The following is an 18116-nucleotide window of genomic DNA, read 5'->3' as shown; positions in this document are numbered from 1 at the left end:
TTTCTGGAATGCAAATCAATTGTTATTTTAGGCAGGGCATAAAATAAATGCAGCAATGATTGCATTATTGTTGATTTTTCCTGTAGTAAAAAAAGGTATGGTGCCTGATAAATAGACATTAGCAAAGTTAATATATTTATCTGTGTTTTTGCTGATTTTTTTTTAAGTTGCTAACAAGGGGAACTAAAATAGTCTTGAATAGCCTCATCTCCTGTATCATAAAAACAAAAAAGAAATCATGTTTAATTTTTCTTTAGCTTTATCAGTCTTCTATAGCACATCACAGTGCTACCTAAGTTAACAAGAAGTGTTGGAAGGATGAGTAAGGGGAAAAAAAATCCATTGTATTAAATACACAGATATCAGCTACCTGTTTCATCATGAAAGCATGTTGCAGATATTTTTCTTATTTTTCCATTTTTTTTAGAATTCGGATGTGATGTCATTAAGTCTGCTGAGTATAACTATTTCCTGACGTTTACAATAACTTTAAGTAAGAGCTTGTCACTTTGCAAAATAAAGGTTTCCCCCTAGAAGCATAGGTGATGCATTTCAGAAACGAAGAAACAGCTGGGACCACGTAGGAATCTTATTTTGTGTATCTGTTGCTCCTCATAGGCTGTTATGGGAGGAGAAGGTCCAATAGAAGTGAAGACCAAAAGAAATGACCAAGGAATAGAAAGCTAGGCTCAGTCTAGGCAAAGAAAGGGAAATCTGTAAAGAACTTTTGGATAAGTGTGATCTGAAAAAGGACTTGAACCTGAGAGGGGAAAATCAATCTCCTGTTTGATCCCATTTGTTTATTTTTAAAAAGGTGTAAACATCATACTCTGTACTTAACAGAAAGACCTGACTTTTCTACTGTTGTTCCAGATCACCTTGTGACTACAAGTCTATTCTGAACTCACAGCTGAATGACAGTTTTAAATGCTTGCCTGCCCATATAGCCTGAGTCTGTGAATTCTCTTCAAAGTCCTATAACTCTGATAGATTGGAAATGAATTATTGTAGAATTCTGAGCTAAAAATATGACTCATGTAACTAATCATGGATTAAAACTTAGATCAAGAAAGAAACATCTTTAAAAAGCTTACTTTTTAAATTCCTCAGCAAAATTGTGTATGTACTCCAGTTGGCCCAAGTGTTATTTTTGAAGGAGTGAAAGTTCTGATTGGTTTAAATTTCTGGCAACAAAATAAAAAGGCAGGCATATCTCTGATTCTTTGTTTTACAAGGTACTCATAAATGACCATGAGCACCTACATACATTTTATAGCCACCAATGTTTCAGCCTTTTTCCTGTTCATATTTTATAATTTCTTCCTAATTTTGCCAGTGAAGTAGTTTTTTGTTTAATTAGTGTATCTAGCCTTCAGAGTCAAGTTACCTTTTTTTCTTTTTCCTCTTTTCAATTTCACCAGATACTGTGCAGTTATTTTTATTATTATTTAACTCATCTATTAGTGGTTTCTGCAGTCATTCTTTACAAATGTGTCTGAAACTTTGGCTGTGCTGCACCACACTCTGCTTCCCATCCTCCTAATTTCTGATCTGGTCCACAGAGCATCATCCATGCGCACAACCAGTTGTGGCAGCACAAACGGGTTTCCATACCACAATGGGGGAATGAAAATGTGCAGTTAGAAGCTGAGATGGGGATTGGAATAATTCTTCAATTCCATTACTTGTATTGAATCGAATGTATAATTTGATAAAAATAATACTGGGGATTTTCTGATAAGGGTGGAAGACTGATAGTGTAGGGATTAGTACTACCATAAGGATTCTTGTATTACATATTTTTAAATTTATCTCAAATTCACAGAGTAATTTCTCTGAAACCTGAATTGATAGTGAAAAGGAAACAATGGTATTTTCTAGTTGGAGGAAAAACGAGATTATGATAAAAACCTGAAAAGAACAAGTCAAATGCTTGCTAAAAGAAATTTGATTTATTGGCTGTTGTTATTACTTAATTAATAAAACGACTGAAAAACTACCAAAGAAAATAGTTAACAAGGTATTTTGATTTCTGCTAAAAGATTAATCTTGAAATTTTGTTCTCATTTTTTTCCTGCTTTCATTCTGCTTCTTGTTCGAACAGGAGTATTAGATTAATTTCTCATACTAGCCTGTACTTTGAAAACAATTTTATTTCAGATAGGTAGTGAACAGTAATCCTGTAATCTGTGATGATTGCCTTTCTTACTGGTGAGACTTCCATTGAGGTGTCATTTTGTGGTAAATTTTACACATTGAAGTAGGTGAAAGAATTGTTTGATTTTCATTTTTACACGGTCCTCAGATCTGTCATCTGGCAAGTTGGATTTAACTTTTCTCTTTTTTTTTAAAGCTATGATGTTGACTCCAAGAGTCCTAACCTATCAAAACATGTAAGTTTTTTTCCTGGTTATTACACTTTCTTGTACTGAAATGCTTTTGTTTTCCTAAATATGTTTATTATCTTTTGCTGTAAGTAATATCAGATGCTTAGAGACAAATAGAGAGCTTGTATTGTTGTTTAATAAAATGTATAAAGCCCATGAGTATAACATTAATGGGACATTCCTCCTGTACAGGGCATATTTGAGCACATCTTCTCACATATGGCATATGCAGCATTTTGTTCTCCTAAAAATTGTAAATATGTTTTGATTGTGTCACAATTAATATTAATAGAATTCTTTTATGCTCGTGGCATCTTCAATTGAAAGAGATTAAACGGCAACTGCAATATTTAGAGGTGCCAGAGTAGAATTCAGGGGCTGCTGAGTGAAATTTTAAAAATAAACACAGGAAGGCTTTGGTAAGAGAACCTTTAAGAATCTGGAGCAGAGGAAAAAATAATGGAAGGAAGATTCTGTGTGTGTGCTTCACAGTAAAAAGATGAGGCTTCTTGCCTTTCATCTCCTGTGATATCCTTACTGTAAAGATTTAAAGTCCACGGCAAACTGTTTTCCTTCTGTCATGATGGCAAGATTTTCTGAATAGCCACACAAAACAGAAGTCTTCCTATACTAACTCGAGCAAGGATAAAGCATCATGAGCCTCTCTCCAAAATTGTTTGTTCTTCTCTAGTAAGTAGCTTATCTGAATTCTTTTATTTTTTCCCCGAAACACGCTTCATAGTACAAAAGCCTAAGATATAAATGTGGTTTTTTTTTTGTTTGGTTTGGTTTGCTTTGTTGTTGTTTTTTTTTGTTTGTTTGTTTGTTTGTTTGTTTTTTGTTTTTTTTTAAGATTTGCTTTAAGAGGAAGTGTATACAAGTTTGTACAGACTTGGATGTCTGTGACATCCAAACTGTGCCATAATAATGTTACACTCATGAAGAAGAATCCTGAGAGCCCTGTGAATGATAGTAGCTAGAGATGTCTTGCCACGTCAGTTCATTTCCATTGTTTTCTGGGTGCTCAAGGTTGGTCTGCCTTTTGCTTTCCCCTCATCTCTTTCACATAGGCCTTAAGAATTTGAACAGTTCTTAAGTATGGACTGAGCAGAGCTTAGCTCATATTCATGCACCGGGAGCTTGGCTTTTTTGAAAAATGTCATGCATATAGTATTTGCTTAGCTAGACTTCTCACGTGGTATAGTCTCCTGGTGTGCAATAACAACTTTCCTGTCCCTAAAAATTGCTGTTAACCTATTTCTTTGCAAATACTGGGCAGTGTCATATAATAGCTGAACATCTGGGGAGATAGTAAAGAACAAACCTGAAGAATTTCAGTCTCGGTGACTGAATTTAGACAAAATGGGAAGAAACTGAAATGGGTTGTAATAATGGATATATGAAGTAAGTAGAGTAGACTTTTTTAGTAGACAGCTGCCATTGTAGCTGTCTGTAAGAATGTGTATAAAACTGGCTACCTGAAATTAGACTCTTAGGTTCATAATAACTTAGAGATTAAAAAAAAAAAAAAAATCATGGTAGTAAACAATTGTAATTAATAATAGACTGTGGAACAAATAGGATTTGATCATAGAAACACCACCACAAATGAACATAAAGATCCATGAGGGTGAAAAAGGAAGAAAATTGTTGAGTATATGGTTTCAGTGTAGAAAATGGTGCGTTTATCATACCTAATGTTTTTTAAAATGAGTGAAGAGCTGAGTATTTTCAGATGCATTTTAGCCTTAGCCATTTTAAAGGACTTAATTTTGATAGAAACAGTGTCATAGTATCAGATCAGTCGAAGGACACAGTTCAAAAATGTGTTTTTGCAGAGTGGTTTTCCTCTTCAGTGGGATTAGTTCTCAGACCCAATTTGTAATATGAACCTATAACTAGCACAGCTGGGAAGGTGACTCAGAGATGGGAATGAGTGGCCTGGACTTAAAGAAGAGTAGGAGCTATTTGTACAGATATTCACTACTGTATCATAAAGTTATGGTTCGCTGTATAGCGATCAAAGTGTTTTGATTCTTGTTAATGTTTGTGAACAAATGTCACATGCTACTGTTACTCCTGCTGCCACTGTTGCTGGCAAGAATAAAGCCAGCAAGCTGCTTTCATATGCAAGTGAAGGAGTTGGACTGCAGCACGATTTTTTTAAAAAATCCATTCATATTGTGGTGCTACTTATGTTACAAGGAAATGGAATATGAAAATTACCTGATTTTTAGTGATAAAGTTAAATTAGAAAATTGAAAAATAATGTCTGTCATTAGAGCAATGCTTGTGTACGACTGTCAATCCAGGATGCTCACAGAGATCCTGCACAGGCTTGAATTCCTGACAACATAATTAACTTTCCTGAAATTGGTAGAATCACTGTAGAGTCTGTTCATAAAGGAGCAATGTTAAAATGCTGCAGTTCGGCGAAGAAAAAGACATATTACTGATGGCTTTATATTTTTTTCCATCTCATTTTCTTTTTTTTTTTTTTGAAGAAAAAGGTAGTATAAAAGCAGTATATGCAGTGTATTAGGATTACTTCTGTAAATGTAACCCAGAGTTATGTGAAATGTGTAATGGTGAGTCTGGTTTATGTTTCATTACTACATAATTATTATTAAGGTGCAATGTTTGGTAGAATGTGTTTTACCCTGAAGAAAGGCCCAAATAAATAGGAAAACATTTATTTTTTCCTAGTGGAAAACACAGTTTGTGAGTTATTTTGTTACTGCTTTTCAGGATTTTTTGGGACAAATGTTCTGTACGCTGGGAGAAATAGTTGGATCACAGGGTAGCAGACTGGAAAAACCAATTGTGTAAGTATGTCATTCTGGAATGTTGTTTGAATACATACTGCTTCATTAGCCGAGAGTTGTGGGGTTTCTTTGCTGTGAGTTATCTTGATAAGCAGAACTGGAAAACATGGCTTCTACGAGAGAAGGAGTTATTAGGTACAGTAAAATTCTTTCTTTAATTTAAGTTTTGATGGTAATTTAAGTTTTTGAGACTATGGTAATTTAAATTTCAATGTAGACAATTACAAAAGGAATTGTCCGATCCATAATTTTTGTCAAATATAGTATATTGTGCATTAGAAATAGCTTGAATATAATAAATTTAAAAATATTTTTATTTCTTTTGTGTTGTAAACAGTTTATTCTTGTCCTTCGAGGTTTAGGTATGACCATGAAATAGAAGCAGTTTTGATTGTGCTCATATCATTGATAAGGTTAAATAATCAACTTCTGCTTCTTCAAAAGAATCATTCCCAGTATTTAACATGAATGTTTATTCTCTGGCTGTTCTTTGAATTTGTATATTATGTTTAAAAAAATATTTAAATAGTTGATGTCACAATTCTTTATGATAAATCACCTTTCTGTAAAAATATGAAATTACTGCTTTTTTACATGTTCTCAAGTACAAGAAACATGTATATCATGGTAACATTGCTAATATTTATTTTCATTTATTTTCTAATGAATTTTACCAAAATGCTTGGGAGTGTCTGTGAGATGACCATAGCTCTGCATTTTCGGCTTTTCTTTATTAGAAAACATAGCTAGAACTAAAGTTCAGTGCCAGATCAAATAACGACTCTCAAGAATTTCCATCTCTGAAATTCACTTGGTGATGAGTCCCTGCTATAAAAATGTAGCCATTTTATCTATTCAGGTTAAATGAAGGCATTAGTTCAAATGAATCCATATCTCAAAGGGTCTGTAGTCTTCAAACGCACATGAGTACTTACTTGTGCAATTGAGAATTAAATAGGTTTCATCTCAAATTTCTCAAAAGTACATTGTCACCAGTTGAAGGGACTTGGTTGCATTGATTTTTTTTTCTTCTAAAATATTTTCTCCTTCTATACTTTAATAAAATACTTGGATTATATCATCTAAATCTACTAAATCCCTTTGTCCTTCATAAGGCTTTATTTTTTTTGTATTGAGCAGATCAAAAACTTGGACTATTAGGTAGTAACCTGTAACACCATAATTATTAAAGAAAGTCACAGTTTTACTTCAGAAAAAAAAAAAAAGTCAAAATTGATAGCATACTATTAGGATTAAAAAAGTATACAAACAAAATTTCCTTTGGAATAAAATTTTATCCTTTTATCTGGATGACGGCACTGAGTGCACCCTCAGTAAGTTTGCAGATGACACCAAGCTAGGTGCATGTGTCGATCTGCTCAAGGGTAGGAAGGCTCTGCAGGAGGATCTGGATAGGCTGCACCGATGGGCTGAGGTCAACTGCATGAAGTTCAACAAGGCCAAGTGCCGGGTCCTGCACCTGGAGCGCAATAACCCCAAGCAGAACTACAGGCTGGGAGAGGAATGGTTGGAGAGCTGCCAGGCAGAGAAGGACCTGGGAGTGATGGTGGACAGTCGGCTGAATATGAGCCAGCAGTGTGCTCAGGTGGCCAAGAAGGCCAACGGCATCCTGGCTTGTATCAGAAACACTGTGACCAGCAGGGCTACGGAGGTGATCGTCCCCCTGTACTCGGCTCTGGTGAGGCCGCACCTCGAGTGCTGTGTTCAGTTTTGGGCCCCTCGCTACAAGAAGGACATCGAGGTGCTTGAGCGGGTCCAAAGAAGGGCGACAAAGCTGGTGAGGGGCCTGGAGAGCAAGTCCTATGAGGAGCGGCTGAAGGAGCTGGGCTTGTTCAGCCTAGAGAAGAGGAGGCTCAGGGGTGACCTTATTGCTCTGTATAAGTACATTAAAGGAGGCTGTAGCGAGGTGGGGGTTGGCCTGTTCTCCCATGTGCCTGGTGACAGGACGAGGGGGAATGGGCTAAAGTTACGCCAGGGGAGTTTTAGGTTGGATGTTAGGAAGAATTTCTTTACTGAAAGGGTTGTTAGGCACTGGAACGGGCTGCCCAGGGAGGTGGTGGAGTCACCATCCCTGGAAGTCTTCAAAAGACGTTTAGATGTAGAGCTTAGGGATATGGTTTAGCGGGGACTGTTAGTGTTAGGTTAGAGGTTGGACTCGATGATCTTGAGGTCTCTTCCAACCTAGAAATTCTGTGAAATTCTGTGAAATATACGAGGGTTACTTTGATTACTTTTCCTCATCACTGTTTTGCTTGTAAGTGCAGGTGAAGTCTTCTGGTTTAGGAAACCTTACATAAAAATACTGACAAGTAATGTGTGGGTTGAGTTATGTTTCCGTGTGATTCCTTAAGGAAGATACTATGTTTGTACATTGTCTTCCAAGTGGCTACTGAGCAGACATCTGTCATTTATAGGAAAATATTCTTCTGGGCCAAACTTTGGTAAAAAGACCACAAATGGTACATATTCTGACTTTGTATTCACATAAAAAGAATCAATATCAGCATGAAGTGCAATTCACAAAGCTCAGAATGTACTCAGTCTCTTAGTATTACTGCAAATAGGGTAAAACTCCCTAATTGAGTTGCATTAAATGATGGATTATTACTCTGATGTAGGATGCTTAAGAAGTATGTTCCTAGCCATATACTTTATTCTAGGTATATATATGATGTAATTGATCATTTCTGTTACTTAGGTGACCTTTTTATTTTTAAAATAAATGTATTTAGTGGTTTATGTGGCTTATACCCTAGTCATCTTTTCATGTGCATTTTTTATATCCCGTCAACTTCAGACCTTAACATTGCTTTAAGGAGTAGTTCTGAAGTCCTATGAAAAATCTCAGAGGTCTAAATTTTATCATTTTTTTTTCTTGTTTATGTAAAGAACTTAATGTCATCAATAAAATAATAACAAAAAATAACATTCCTCTACATTGTGTCAAAGAACTTAATGATATGCAGAGGTGGCCTTAAAATTTTTAGCTTCATGAAAACAGTATCCAGCTTCAAGGAGAACCACTATAGCCATCATTTTCTCTTTCAATAACTTTGAGGTGTTGAAGTGTCATGCTAAAAACTCTTCTCAATATTTGAATCCAGTTAAATTCTCATTTTTTTACAGTTCCAACACAGTTGTAGCTTGGAAATGCATCCAAAGTTTCATATTTCCAGGCCAAAAATAATTTTAGGTTGTCTCTAGTAGTGCTTCTGGATGAAATAACAGTTCAGAACAGACTGTTTAGACTGATAAATAGAAAGAGAATTTACATAGTTTTGTTTTAATTTAACATAAGTGTCCTTATAAAATCATAAAAACTTTTAAATTAAGTAAAAGAAATGTTTTGGTTACAAAAAGTAAGCTTTGTATAATTACATTTAAAATTTGAAAATACTCTAAATGAGATTTCATATTTTAAATATTTTAAAAGGGATTTCAACTACTTGAATTTCTGAGACTTATGAAAAAAATATAATAAAACAAAAAAATATTTTTGAATCACAAATGTGAGAGGTAGGCTACCACTGTGTTATAGGCAGGCACTCCTATTCTTATGCCCTTCCAGTCCATTAGGCTTGACTAAATTTTGTCTGTAAATGCTTTATTTCCAATCATTTGGGTTTTATACAAAGGCCAATATCAGCTATTCAACGGGACTCATTATCATATAGTTCATGCTTAAAACTTGAGTGACATGAAAAAAATGAAAAGTGTTTGAAAAAAAATGTTTGTGTAGTATTTTATCAAAATAAATCTTTGGTTTAGATTCCCTAATTTACAGCCAACTGCAGACGATTCAAATTGATTTGTAATAAATGTCAGTTGTTAGTTCTTTTTCTGAATTCCATGAATGCTGTGATCATTATTGCTGCAACATCCTTTAACAATGTTATTCATATTTTCTTCAATGCTCAGAACTGAAGTTAATAATAAATGCATTTTGCTGAATTTCAAGGGGTTCCAGTCACCTCATCGCTGCAGTTACAAACTCAATTTTTATGACAAATCCCTAGTAATCCCCTGCCCTGAAACCCATCCTGCCCTCCATGCCCTCCCTTCCCAAGGACTATGCCAGTACTTATTTTTTAAACAGGGCTTAATTGTCCTATACATAAATAGCTCTATTAATGTCCCTATGTATTTTGTTATTATTTCCCTTCTCTGCAATAATAAGACTGTGCACATTGGGAAGTGCTTCGCTTTAAAGGTAAATAAAATCTTAAGCTCCTCTTCAAGGTGAGGAGGGTTTCAGTATCTGCAGCATAATTCAGGAAATACAAATGACAAATATACTGTTTAATCTTAAAAACACATCTGTGCACACAGTAACATAGTACATGTTATAGGTAGTACTGCTTCACTTTATCACTTCCTTAAATGACTTGGGAAACTACCGAGAAAAAGCGACTTTCAGGTACAATAGTTAACGTCAGCAAACATTGTGGCTGTTAGACAACAGTGTTTTGTGATTCACCCATCCTGGGTATGAAACTTTTAATAGTCTGTCCAGGAAATAGCCTTGAGGTCAAGTTCAGTGAGTAGTTACCTTCACAGTGGAAGGGGTATGTTAGGCTACTCCCTGACCCATCCCAGAAGAGCCATCAGACCAGCAAACACCCATCTCCACCTCTGTCCAGCTCCTCCCAGGGCTGTCCCAGGTGAACACCAGGGTCTGGGGACACACACTGTCTGCTTGTTCTGGCCATGGTTTTCACTCTTTATGGTCAACAAGGTGGTTGCATTGTGTATTCACTTGAACATACAAATTATCCTGTGTTTGGGACAGGGGGTTGGCCTTATTTTGTTTTGTTCTACTAAAAAAAAAAGTTCACAGACTATACTAACAGCTACATTAATTAGGCTTAATTTTTGCTATTGAATTGTGAATTACACAGTGAATTGCACTCTGAACTCCACTGACTGTTTAGACCAACTGTTAGTTGACTCTGTTGGGAACCTTTGGCGCCAGAGATGGGTGCTGACTTTGGAGACACCCGTATTGCTGCATTTTGTAAGACAAATCTTGCTTGAATGTCTTAATATATTTATTTATTTATTTATTTATTTATTTATTTATTCTGGCTTAAAAGTGTTAAATTATTCAGCAAACTATTTTTTTTTTCTCTGAGGAAATTCCTGACATTTATTTTAAACACGTAGATTAAAAATAATTGGGATCATAGAATGGTCTGAGTTGGAAGGGACCTTGAAGACCATCTAATTCCAACTCCCCTGCCATGAGTGGAGACACCTCCCACTAGACCTGGTTGTCTGTCATCACGTGGTACAGATTAAGAGAATTAACAGATGAAATTTAAAGTTTGAAATGAGCTATGAGAAAGAATCTTCACTGATATCTTTTCCTGTTGGGAATAAAAGTCTTATTATTTCATGGTTGTGTGGACCTGTGTAACACGTTTTCTCTTGGGTAAGCAAGTGTGTAGGTCTGTGCTTAGAGAGGCTGCTCTGTTGTTTGTCAGATACTAAATGGACCCAAGCCAGTTTTCTCCTTGAAATGTTTCCAAATATCTTGTCCTTTTTGTATAAGTGATGCGGGTAAGATATTTGTTAATGTTGTTTGTTTTTTCAGCTCTTCCCACTGCTCAGGTTTTACTTTATCACGGGGGTTTTGACAGTGCTGTGGCTAGACAGCTGTGCCTCATTGATTTTTCACTCTGGACTTTCTGGAGTCTGGTTATCTTGGTGTCTAGGAGACATTTGTTATCTTATCTTGTTCATAAAACCATTACATTTCATTTCAAAATTGTTTGATTATACAGGTGTGATTAAAGTCTGTACTCTTGGATTTGATGATCTTATAGGTCTTTTCCAACCTAAATGATTCTGTGATTCATTTGGCAATATAGTATGTCATTCCTTCCTAAGGATATCTTCTGCTTTGAATTTACAGTTCTCTTTACAAAGTCAAGTCCATGTTCACATATTTTGAATGTTCTTTATAATCTTTCACTTGAGATCAGAGAGGTTTTTCCCTTCACAGTATTGCTGAAGTTCATTAAAAGTTTGCCTTTTCTGTTCTCTGCTAATAGGTGTGCAAAGAAAGGAATGCTCAGAGCTGTTTTAGTCCCAATCAGCCGCCCCACTGAAGTACCACTTTTTGTACTTAAGCAGCTTGAGAAGCTGAACTCCATCCTCTTAATGGCATTCAAGTAAATTTTGACTTTTTTTTTTTTTCAAAATGAAAGTTAAAAGCATTTGAAGGTTAAACTTCAGATGTATCTGCTTCTAACACCTACAAAAGCTCTGTGCGATTTGGGAGCCAGTGGCTGCTGTGATCTGGCCAAGGCCAAGTCAGACCGCCCACTACCAGGGAAAGTTCCCTTAGAAATTCTACCTTGAAAGGACACCCTTGTTCTACACCTCATCAAAATTAAGCAACATGTCTCAAGCCTAGAGGCTCATTATTACAGTGGTCTACTAGGCAGGCTGAAACACATACCTTGGCACTGTCCTTCATGGTGAGAGCAAAAATGAAGATAAACATGCACACTTCACTTCTTTGCCTTCATCGCAGGCATGACTTGCAGTTCTGTTGGTTTTACAAGCTCCAGTGGATTATGCCTCAGAGGCATGAACTTAATCGTGTTTGCTCTTGGCAGGTATGAGGATATCTCCTCAACATCATTGTTTGTTTCTGATAGCATTAAGGGCTTTGAATTCAGTGCACTCTGTTGCAGAAGACTCTCACTCCCAATGTGGTAGTGCACTGCTCTGTTACCTATGTGAGTGTGAGCCTTTGTGTTCATGATCATAATTCCTTAGTGCTGCGCTTCATTTTACAAACTGGCCAGGTACGGATGTGAACATCTCCTCTAGTTAATTTCTCCTGCAAAATAAATCTAGTCAAACAAGGCAGGGGAAGTGGGGAATCTGTCATTTTAACAGTAATTTTTACTCTCTTTAGTTATTGGGTTACTGAATTCATTAAATGCTTTCCCAAGACAAGCTCTGTGTAAGATCTACTCAGTGACCTTGCGTGCCCCAGTTGTAATAGCATGAAAGGATAAGGTGCAGATGTATCTACTTCCAGAAACAGCACAGCTTTATTTTTCTCTCAAGAGACTGTCACCTTCCTTGAAATTATTCACAAATAGATATTTGTGTGTTCTGTCTTCCTAGAGAGAAGCTACATTTGTAACTCTGAGCAATATTCCTTTCAGGATCTAATAAGTGCACTGCTGTCAGGATTCTCTGTAATGATGAGGCAGAGCCATTGCAGAGCTTAATGAAGGTTCTACACCAGCTATTCGGATCTGAGTGCCACTGCTTGTTAATGAGGCTGCACTGGAGCCAGCTGGCCCATTTTGGGACGTTCTTTCTCCCGTCATCTTGCTGTCAACATAATTGATAGAAAAAATGCCTGAACCTTGGAAAAGGGACTTACTATATATTTGTCCTAACCTCTTATCCGTGGTTGTGACTGCCAGAGGGCTATTTCTGTACATTCAGGGTTAAGACTGTAAATTTTTTAATGATCTGAAAAGTGTTCAATCCTCTCTGCCTCACTGCTCTGTTTACTCTCAGATGTTCAAACTCCTAGATGAACTGTCATCTTTCTCTGACTTCCACTGAGTCTCACAAGGTCCTCCTTTCAGTCCTTGTTAAGGCAGAGTGACCTTTCAAGCTTATTTAGGTGCTGCAGATATTGTGTCTCAATCATGCAATCATTTGTTCTAAGGAGATGATCACTCCTCAAGGCTGTACCCAGTCTAGAGACATGCAGGTATTGTTGTGGCCTTTTCTTTCGATGATGGTCTCATGTTCAATTCCCATAACAGTCAAGTTAATTGCTCCCTCGGAGACTTTCCAATTATTTTGCCATCTTTGGGAACCTTTCCATGCGCATCTTTTTTCTAATGACAAAATCTTTCATTCTGTGTAATATCAGAGGCCTCAGGTGAACCCCGTGCCGTAACAACTTCTGCCAGAAAGACATTTTAAACCACATAAAAATTGCTAATCACTGTAGTACGCCCACAGCTTCTGGGCTCAAACCAGTAGAACCCTATAAGTAGATCTTCCTCACATTATACCTTCCTTTATTCAGTATGCAACCTACTCACGCCCCGACTGGCACATTTTCTGTATCTGAATATCAGGTAACTAGCATTGATGGGAGTTGACAGTGGCTGTGCAATACACATTACCCCACAAATCATATTCTGTAACATTTCCCAGAGAATCCTACCCAGAGAATTTGGTAGTCTGAAAATAAGTACTGTATTGTCACTTCAGTGCTATAGAACCAATTCCAGGACAGCTCAAAAACAGATATTCCCTAAAGCTAAAGAAGATGGGCAGTGCTTCTGGATTTAAACAAGCAGAAGTCCTCCTAATGTATTTTTGTGTAGGCAAGACCAGCTTGACATTATTTTATTCTTTTCTCACAAAGCATTATTGCTAGTTAAAGGTTTTTCCATTTGGCTGATCTGTGACCACTGAAGTTTTTGTCAGGGTGCTGACTGTACATTTAAGGATTTCTTCTCTTGATAAATGGTTGAAAGAGAATTTGTAAGAGAAGAAACTCTTTAGCATCTGTAAATGTTTCAGTCTTTTTTTCATGCTTGTAGTCTGATGACAAGGGTAGAAAACTCATCTTTAATAGCATCTCAAACTGTAGAGGTCAGTTGGTAGTTTTCAGTCCCTGAATAATGAGAGCTTTTTGTGCTGTAAGGAAATTCTGTTCTAATCTTGATTAAGCATTTTCACCTCTTTGCCAGCCATCGTAGTGAAATGATCTTTCTTTTGTAAGGCACGTCCTCTAGAACCTTGGTGATACATCAAGCCATACCTTGCTTTCAGGTATGACATAGCAGTGTGCACTTTTCATGTCTCATTAGCAATCAATAATTCCCATTTTTGCTGACATACCCACCCAGATATCTTCAGGGGATTGCCCCTCCAGTTTCCCCAGCTTTTGGAGTGGTAATTCCAGACACGGGTATCTTTTGGGATGGGGCCTGCCTTGGCCTCCATGTTCATAAGACGTGTTCAAAGCATGTCTTCATGTGCAAATCTCAGTTTGAGACTGGCAGGTATTGGCTGTGATGTGTTATATCTGTAAGCAGGGTGGCACAAGATTCTCCTCTGTAGCTGTTTGGTGACAAGTTTGTCAGAAATGGAGCTTGCTACCAACAATTCAGTGCTCCAGCTCTTCAGAAAGAGATCCAAGTTATATTAGCATGTGACACAATAACCTTTTGAGGGTGAAATAGATCTATTTGAATTTTTGTACAAAAAGAGATGTTTGGTGCTTTTGCTCTTAATACTGTTGCTGCTTGGGCTATCTCTCAAATACATCCCTAATGCCAATTTGAATCCATCCTGGACTCAAATGTCTCTGTAGCAAGAGTTTTGGTTCAGGCTATGGTAATTTTGATACTTGTTCTTTCTGTTCGAGTGACATAGCCTACAGAATGGTGCTGCTGCAACCTTCTGCTTTTTTAGTTACACTTCTGAGATTTCTATTTCTTCCTCACTTGTAAAAGCAGGGGTGAAGGTCATTTGTTCCTTGAAACATTTTTCCATATAAATTCAATGACTCTTATGACTAAGTCATTTCTACTGCTGCTCTTACTAGCAGATTTCAAAAGTTTTTTGAAGTTTAAACTTGTACTGTTCAAAAAAAAACCAACCAACCACAGTTTTTTTCATCTTTTGAAAATCTGGTATTTCACATCAAAATCCTATTGCTACGGAGACTGGAATGGATACTTTTCAGCCTTTGAGCTGTTGAAGGGTGACAGATTTAAAACCAGGTGGTCAGAAGAAGTTGATGAAAATATGAATCATACTGTGTAACACTTGGTTGACCTTTTTTTTTTTTTTTTCCTGTTATTTTTGTAAAGTTCTCCTGTTTGGTCTTAAGGTATTATATTTTATAAGTTAAACCATGTTAGATGGAAGGGTGCCATAAGATCTGTATATATTTAAATTGTCACTTAAGTTTTCATGTAAAAAACTTGAATAGCTTCTCTCTGGACTATTAAACATGTGAAATCACAGTTACCTTGTTGTATTGAGGCTAGATACTAAGTCATGTATCAAACGTCCCATTCTAAACAGGAGTTTCAATATGCTTCTGAAATCCTCACTTAAGTTTGCATCAGTCTTTGTTCATGATCTGCCTGTAAGAACTATTCCCCCACCAGTTCTTTATTTTTCTTCTCTCCCTCTCTCTTTCCCTTCCTCTCCCCTCCACTTCCCTGGGCCCTCTGTCTCTTGCTCTCTCCCATCTCCCATCTCTAGAGGTTGCAGATATGGTGTAGTGTTGCTTAGAAGTTCACAGCCCGTAGTTCTCTTTGCATCATTGTGCTTGTTTTTGCTATGCCCTACCACAGTCTTGATGAACTTATTTAAAATTTTAGAGCTCTATACAAAAATCAAAAGGATTAAGGAAACCAGTAAGCAAAAATAAGAGCAACGGTAGATATTTACATTGATATTATGTCATAACAGAAGAACATGAGTGCCCTCTAGTTCTCTTTGAAGAACCTGAAAAATATAATCAATTTAAAAGCCTAATTTTACCTCCGTGTCTCCTTGGAAAATAATTTTATTCAAATAATTATTTATTTTCAGGAAAGAAATAAAGAACTTGAAGTAGCATAAGCAATAACATTCACCTTGAAAAAAAATCCAGTAGTAATTGCTAATGCATCTGCTAATGGATTTACTAATAGCTGATAAGATATGGCAGCATTATGCAACAAGTTGTATCTGAATACATGTACTTTTTTTCCCCAGAAAAGGTGCTGGCACTGAATACTGTCAGATTATTTGTGACTCTTCTGTTCCTATATACTAAGGATTTGTTTTGTGCTTTCTGGTGTTGCAGCAGTGTGTTTTCAATTGCTGTTTGGGTGAATTGTGATTTATTTAATAACTACTGTATCTTATATTATGGTGAGATTATCGCATGTTTTCATAAACATTTCAGACTAAATGTCTTTGTAAAAAGGAGGCTGGTATATAGTTTAAAATTTATTTTTGACATTTTGTTTAAGGAAAATCTGCAAAAGGATCATTTTCATGAATTTCTAAGCTATAGAGCAATCTCTAAATAAAATGTTAATGTGAGAGTAAAAAATAGAATTTCTGATATTATCATTTAATCCCATTTAAACTCTTTATAGTATTTCCTTTAAAATTAAATGTTTTGTTTTAATTTTAACTGTTTGTCCATGCAAATTAGAAGGAATATGCAACTTATTTACCAATTTACTTAAGTCAACCAACATTTCAACATGGGACAAGTGACAGAAGAGTGAAACTGCATAGCATGCCATCAGTTTTTTGACTTCAAAGCTTAATTTATGTTAATCTGTCTCAGCTGTAGCTTTTATGTAGCTTATATTTCTCATATAGAATGATCTGAAGGTACTGAATTGATGTAGTTATATTTTCTTATAGAGGCATTCCTGGGAAGAAATGTGGAACAGTCATCGTAACAGCAGAGGAGCTGGGCTGTTGCCGAGTAAGTGTGTATTCATTCATTGCTTTTGAAAAGTAAAGTGATAATGTTTTTGTGACTTACCCTGCACCAGATTGTTAAATTTATATATAAATTTGTATTTTTTGATATCTGCAAGAAGGATATTTTTCCCTTATGAGTTACTCTTAGCTTTATGTAGTAAAGAAATAAGCAGAAACAACTTGAAGCATAAGGTTTTCGACTCTTAAATGGGTTTTAAATCTAGTCTTTGGTTCTCCAAGTAATCGTATTTTAATCTCTTAGTGTCCAATTTTTAACAAAGAATCATTTGTTTCAGTTGTGGAATTACATTTCCATTACAGGATATTGGTATTGCATAAACATCACAGCAAAATTGACCTTGTAATTAAAAAAATACATGCTAATAGTCATATTATTTAAAGAAATATCAAATTAATGTTTATTGGCAAACGTTATTTAGATATTTAAAAGAATCTCTATACAAGAAGAATGTAAACAGTTTTCTTTCAAGTTAAGACTGCCTTGGCGTATTAATGGTAGCTATAATATTACTTATTTAATAGAAAGCAAGAGAATATCTCAGTGTGTGGGGTCAGTCGGGAATTTGGCTGGTTAAGGGGAGAGACATGGTGTAGTCATGACCTTCCCAAAGTGTATCACCACTTTTCCCCCTCCTAGGTGCTCATGGAGAAGTAGATTGGACAGAGGAGAAGGCTTACTGGTCAGAAAGCACCTGGAGCCAGGCCAGCTCTGTGGCTTCCCAGTACTGAATGAGCTAGCAGCAAGCCGTAAATCATAGGGAAACAGAGACTGGAAGGAAGAATAAGGAAGGATTATATACGCAGGGTGATAAAGAAGGGTTGGAATCTGAAGGTGGGGGAGTTAGCCCAAACATGGCATATAATGAATGAGGCTGTAGTGTGTACCTTAGAAGAGTTTGCAATGACAAGATAGCAAATCTTAATGAGGAAAGCAATAATATCAGACATTTGGTGAGATCCAGGGGATCTGGAGAATATAAAATTAGATACATAAACCTACAAAAATGTCTTAAGGCTTGAAGAGATTTGTTTTTGGGGCTTAGCTTTCACAGTTTGGTGACGTTGGGGAATAACGCTTCACAGTTGCCTTAACTTTCACACTGGGTCATAAGCTGTTAATTCGTGATCTATTTCTGCAGTAGTAATGACTTTGTATTTTACTGATACGTCCAGTAGCTAATCTGTTTAGGTCTTAAGTTCATTAGATATCTGGAGAAATACATTCCATAAGAAGTAAATGCTTATTTTTTTGCTTTTTTTCCAGCTTGGCTAAATTTGTGTTATTTCTCTGCAGAATTGGTGCATTTGAATAGCACACAGGCTAAAATCTTATTTGCCTTTGTCAGACAACCTACCAGTCCTG

The 18116-nt window shown here is 36.3% G+C and overlaps 1 protein-coding gene across 3 annotated transcripts in view; it reads left to right on the top strand.

Annotated features, from left to right (window-relative positions):
• Nucleotides 1–18116, top strand: part of CPNE8 (copine 8) — a 102055-nt gene that overhangs the window by 32075 nt on the left and 51864 nt on the right. For all 3 annotated transcript variants that reach the window (XM_068669724.1, XM_068669725.1, XM_068669726.1), the window contains exons 5-7: nt 2354–2393; nt 5136–5212; nt 16670–16733. In XM_068669724.1, the coding sequence (XP_068525825.1) occupies nt 2354–2393; nt 5136–5212; nt 16670–16733 (181 nt within the window). The remainder of the gene's footprint in view (nt 1–2353; nt 2394–5135; nt 5213–16669; nt 16734–18116) is intronic.

Source organism: Anas acuta, chromosome 1 (genome assembly GCF_963932015.1).
Source record: "Anas acuta chromosome 1, bAnaAcu1.1, whole genome shotgun sequence".
In the NCBI taxonomy this organism is placed as follows: domain Eukaryota; kingdom Metazoa; phylum Chordata; class Aves; order Anseriformes; family Anatidae; genus Anas; species Anas acuta.
The sequence above is the reverse complement of the archived record's forward strand: the minus strand, read 5'-3'. Positions and strand labels throughout refer to the sequence as shown.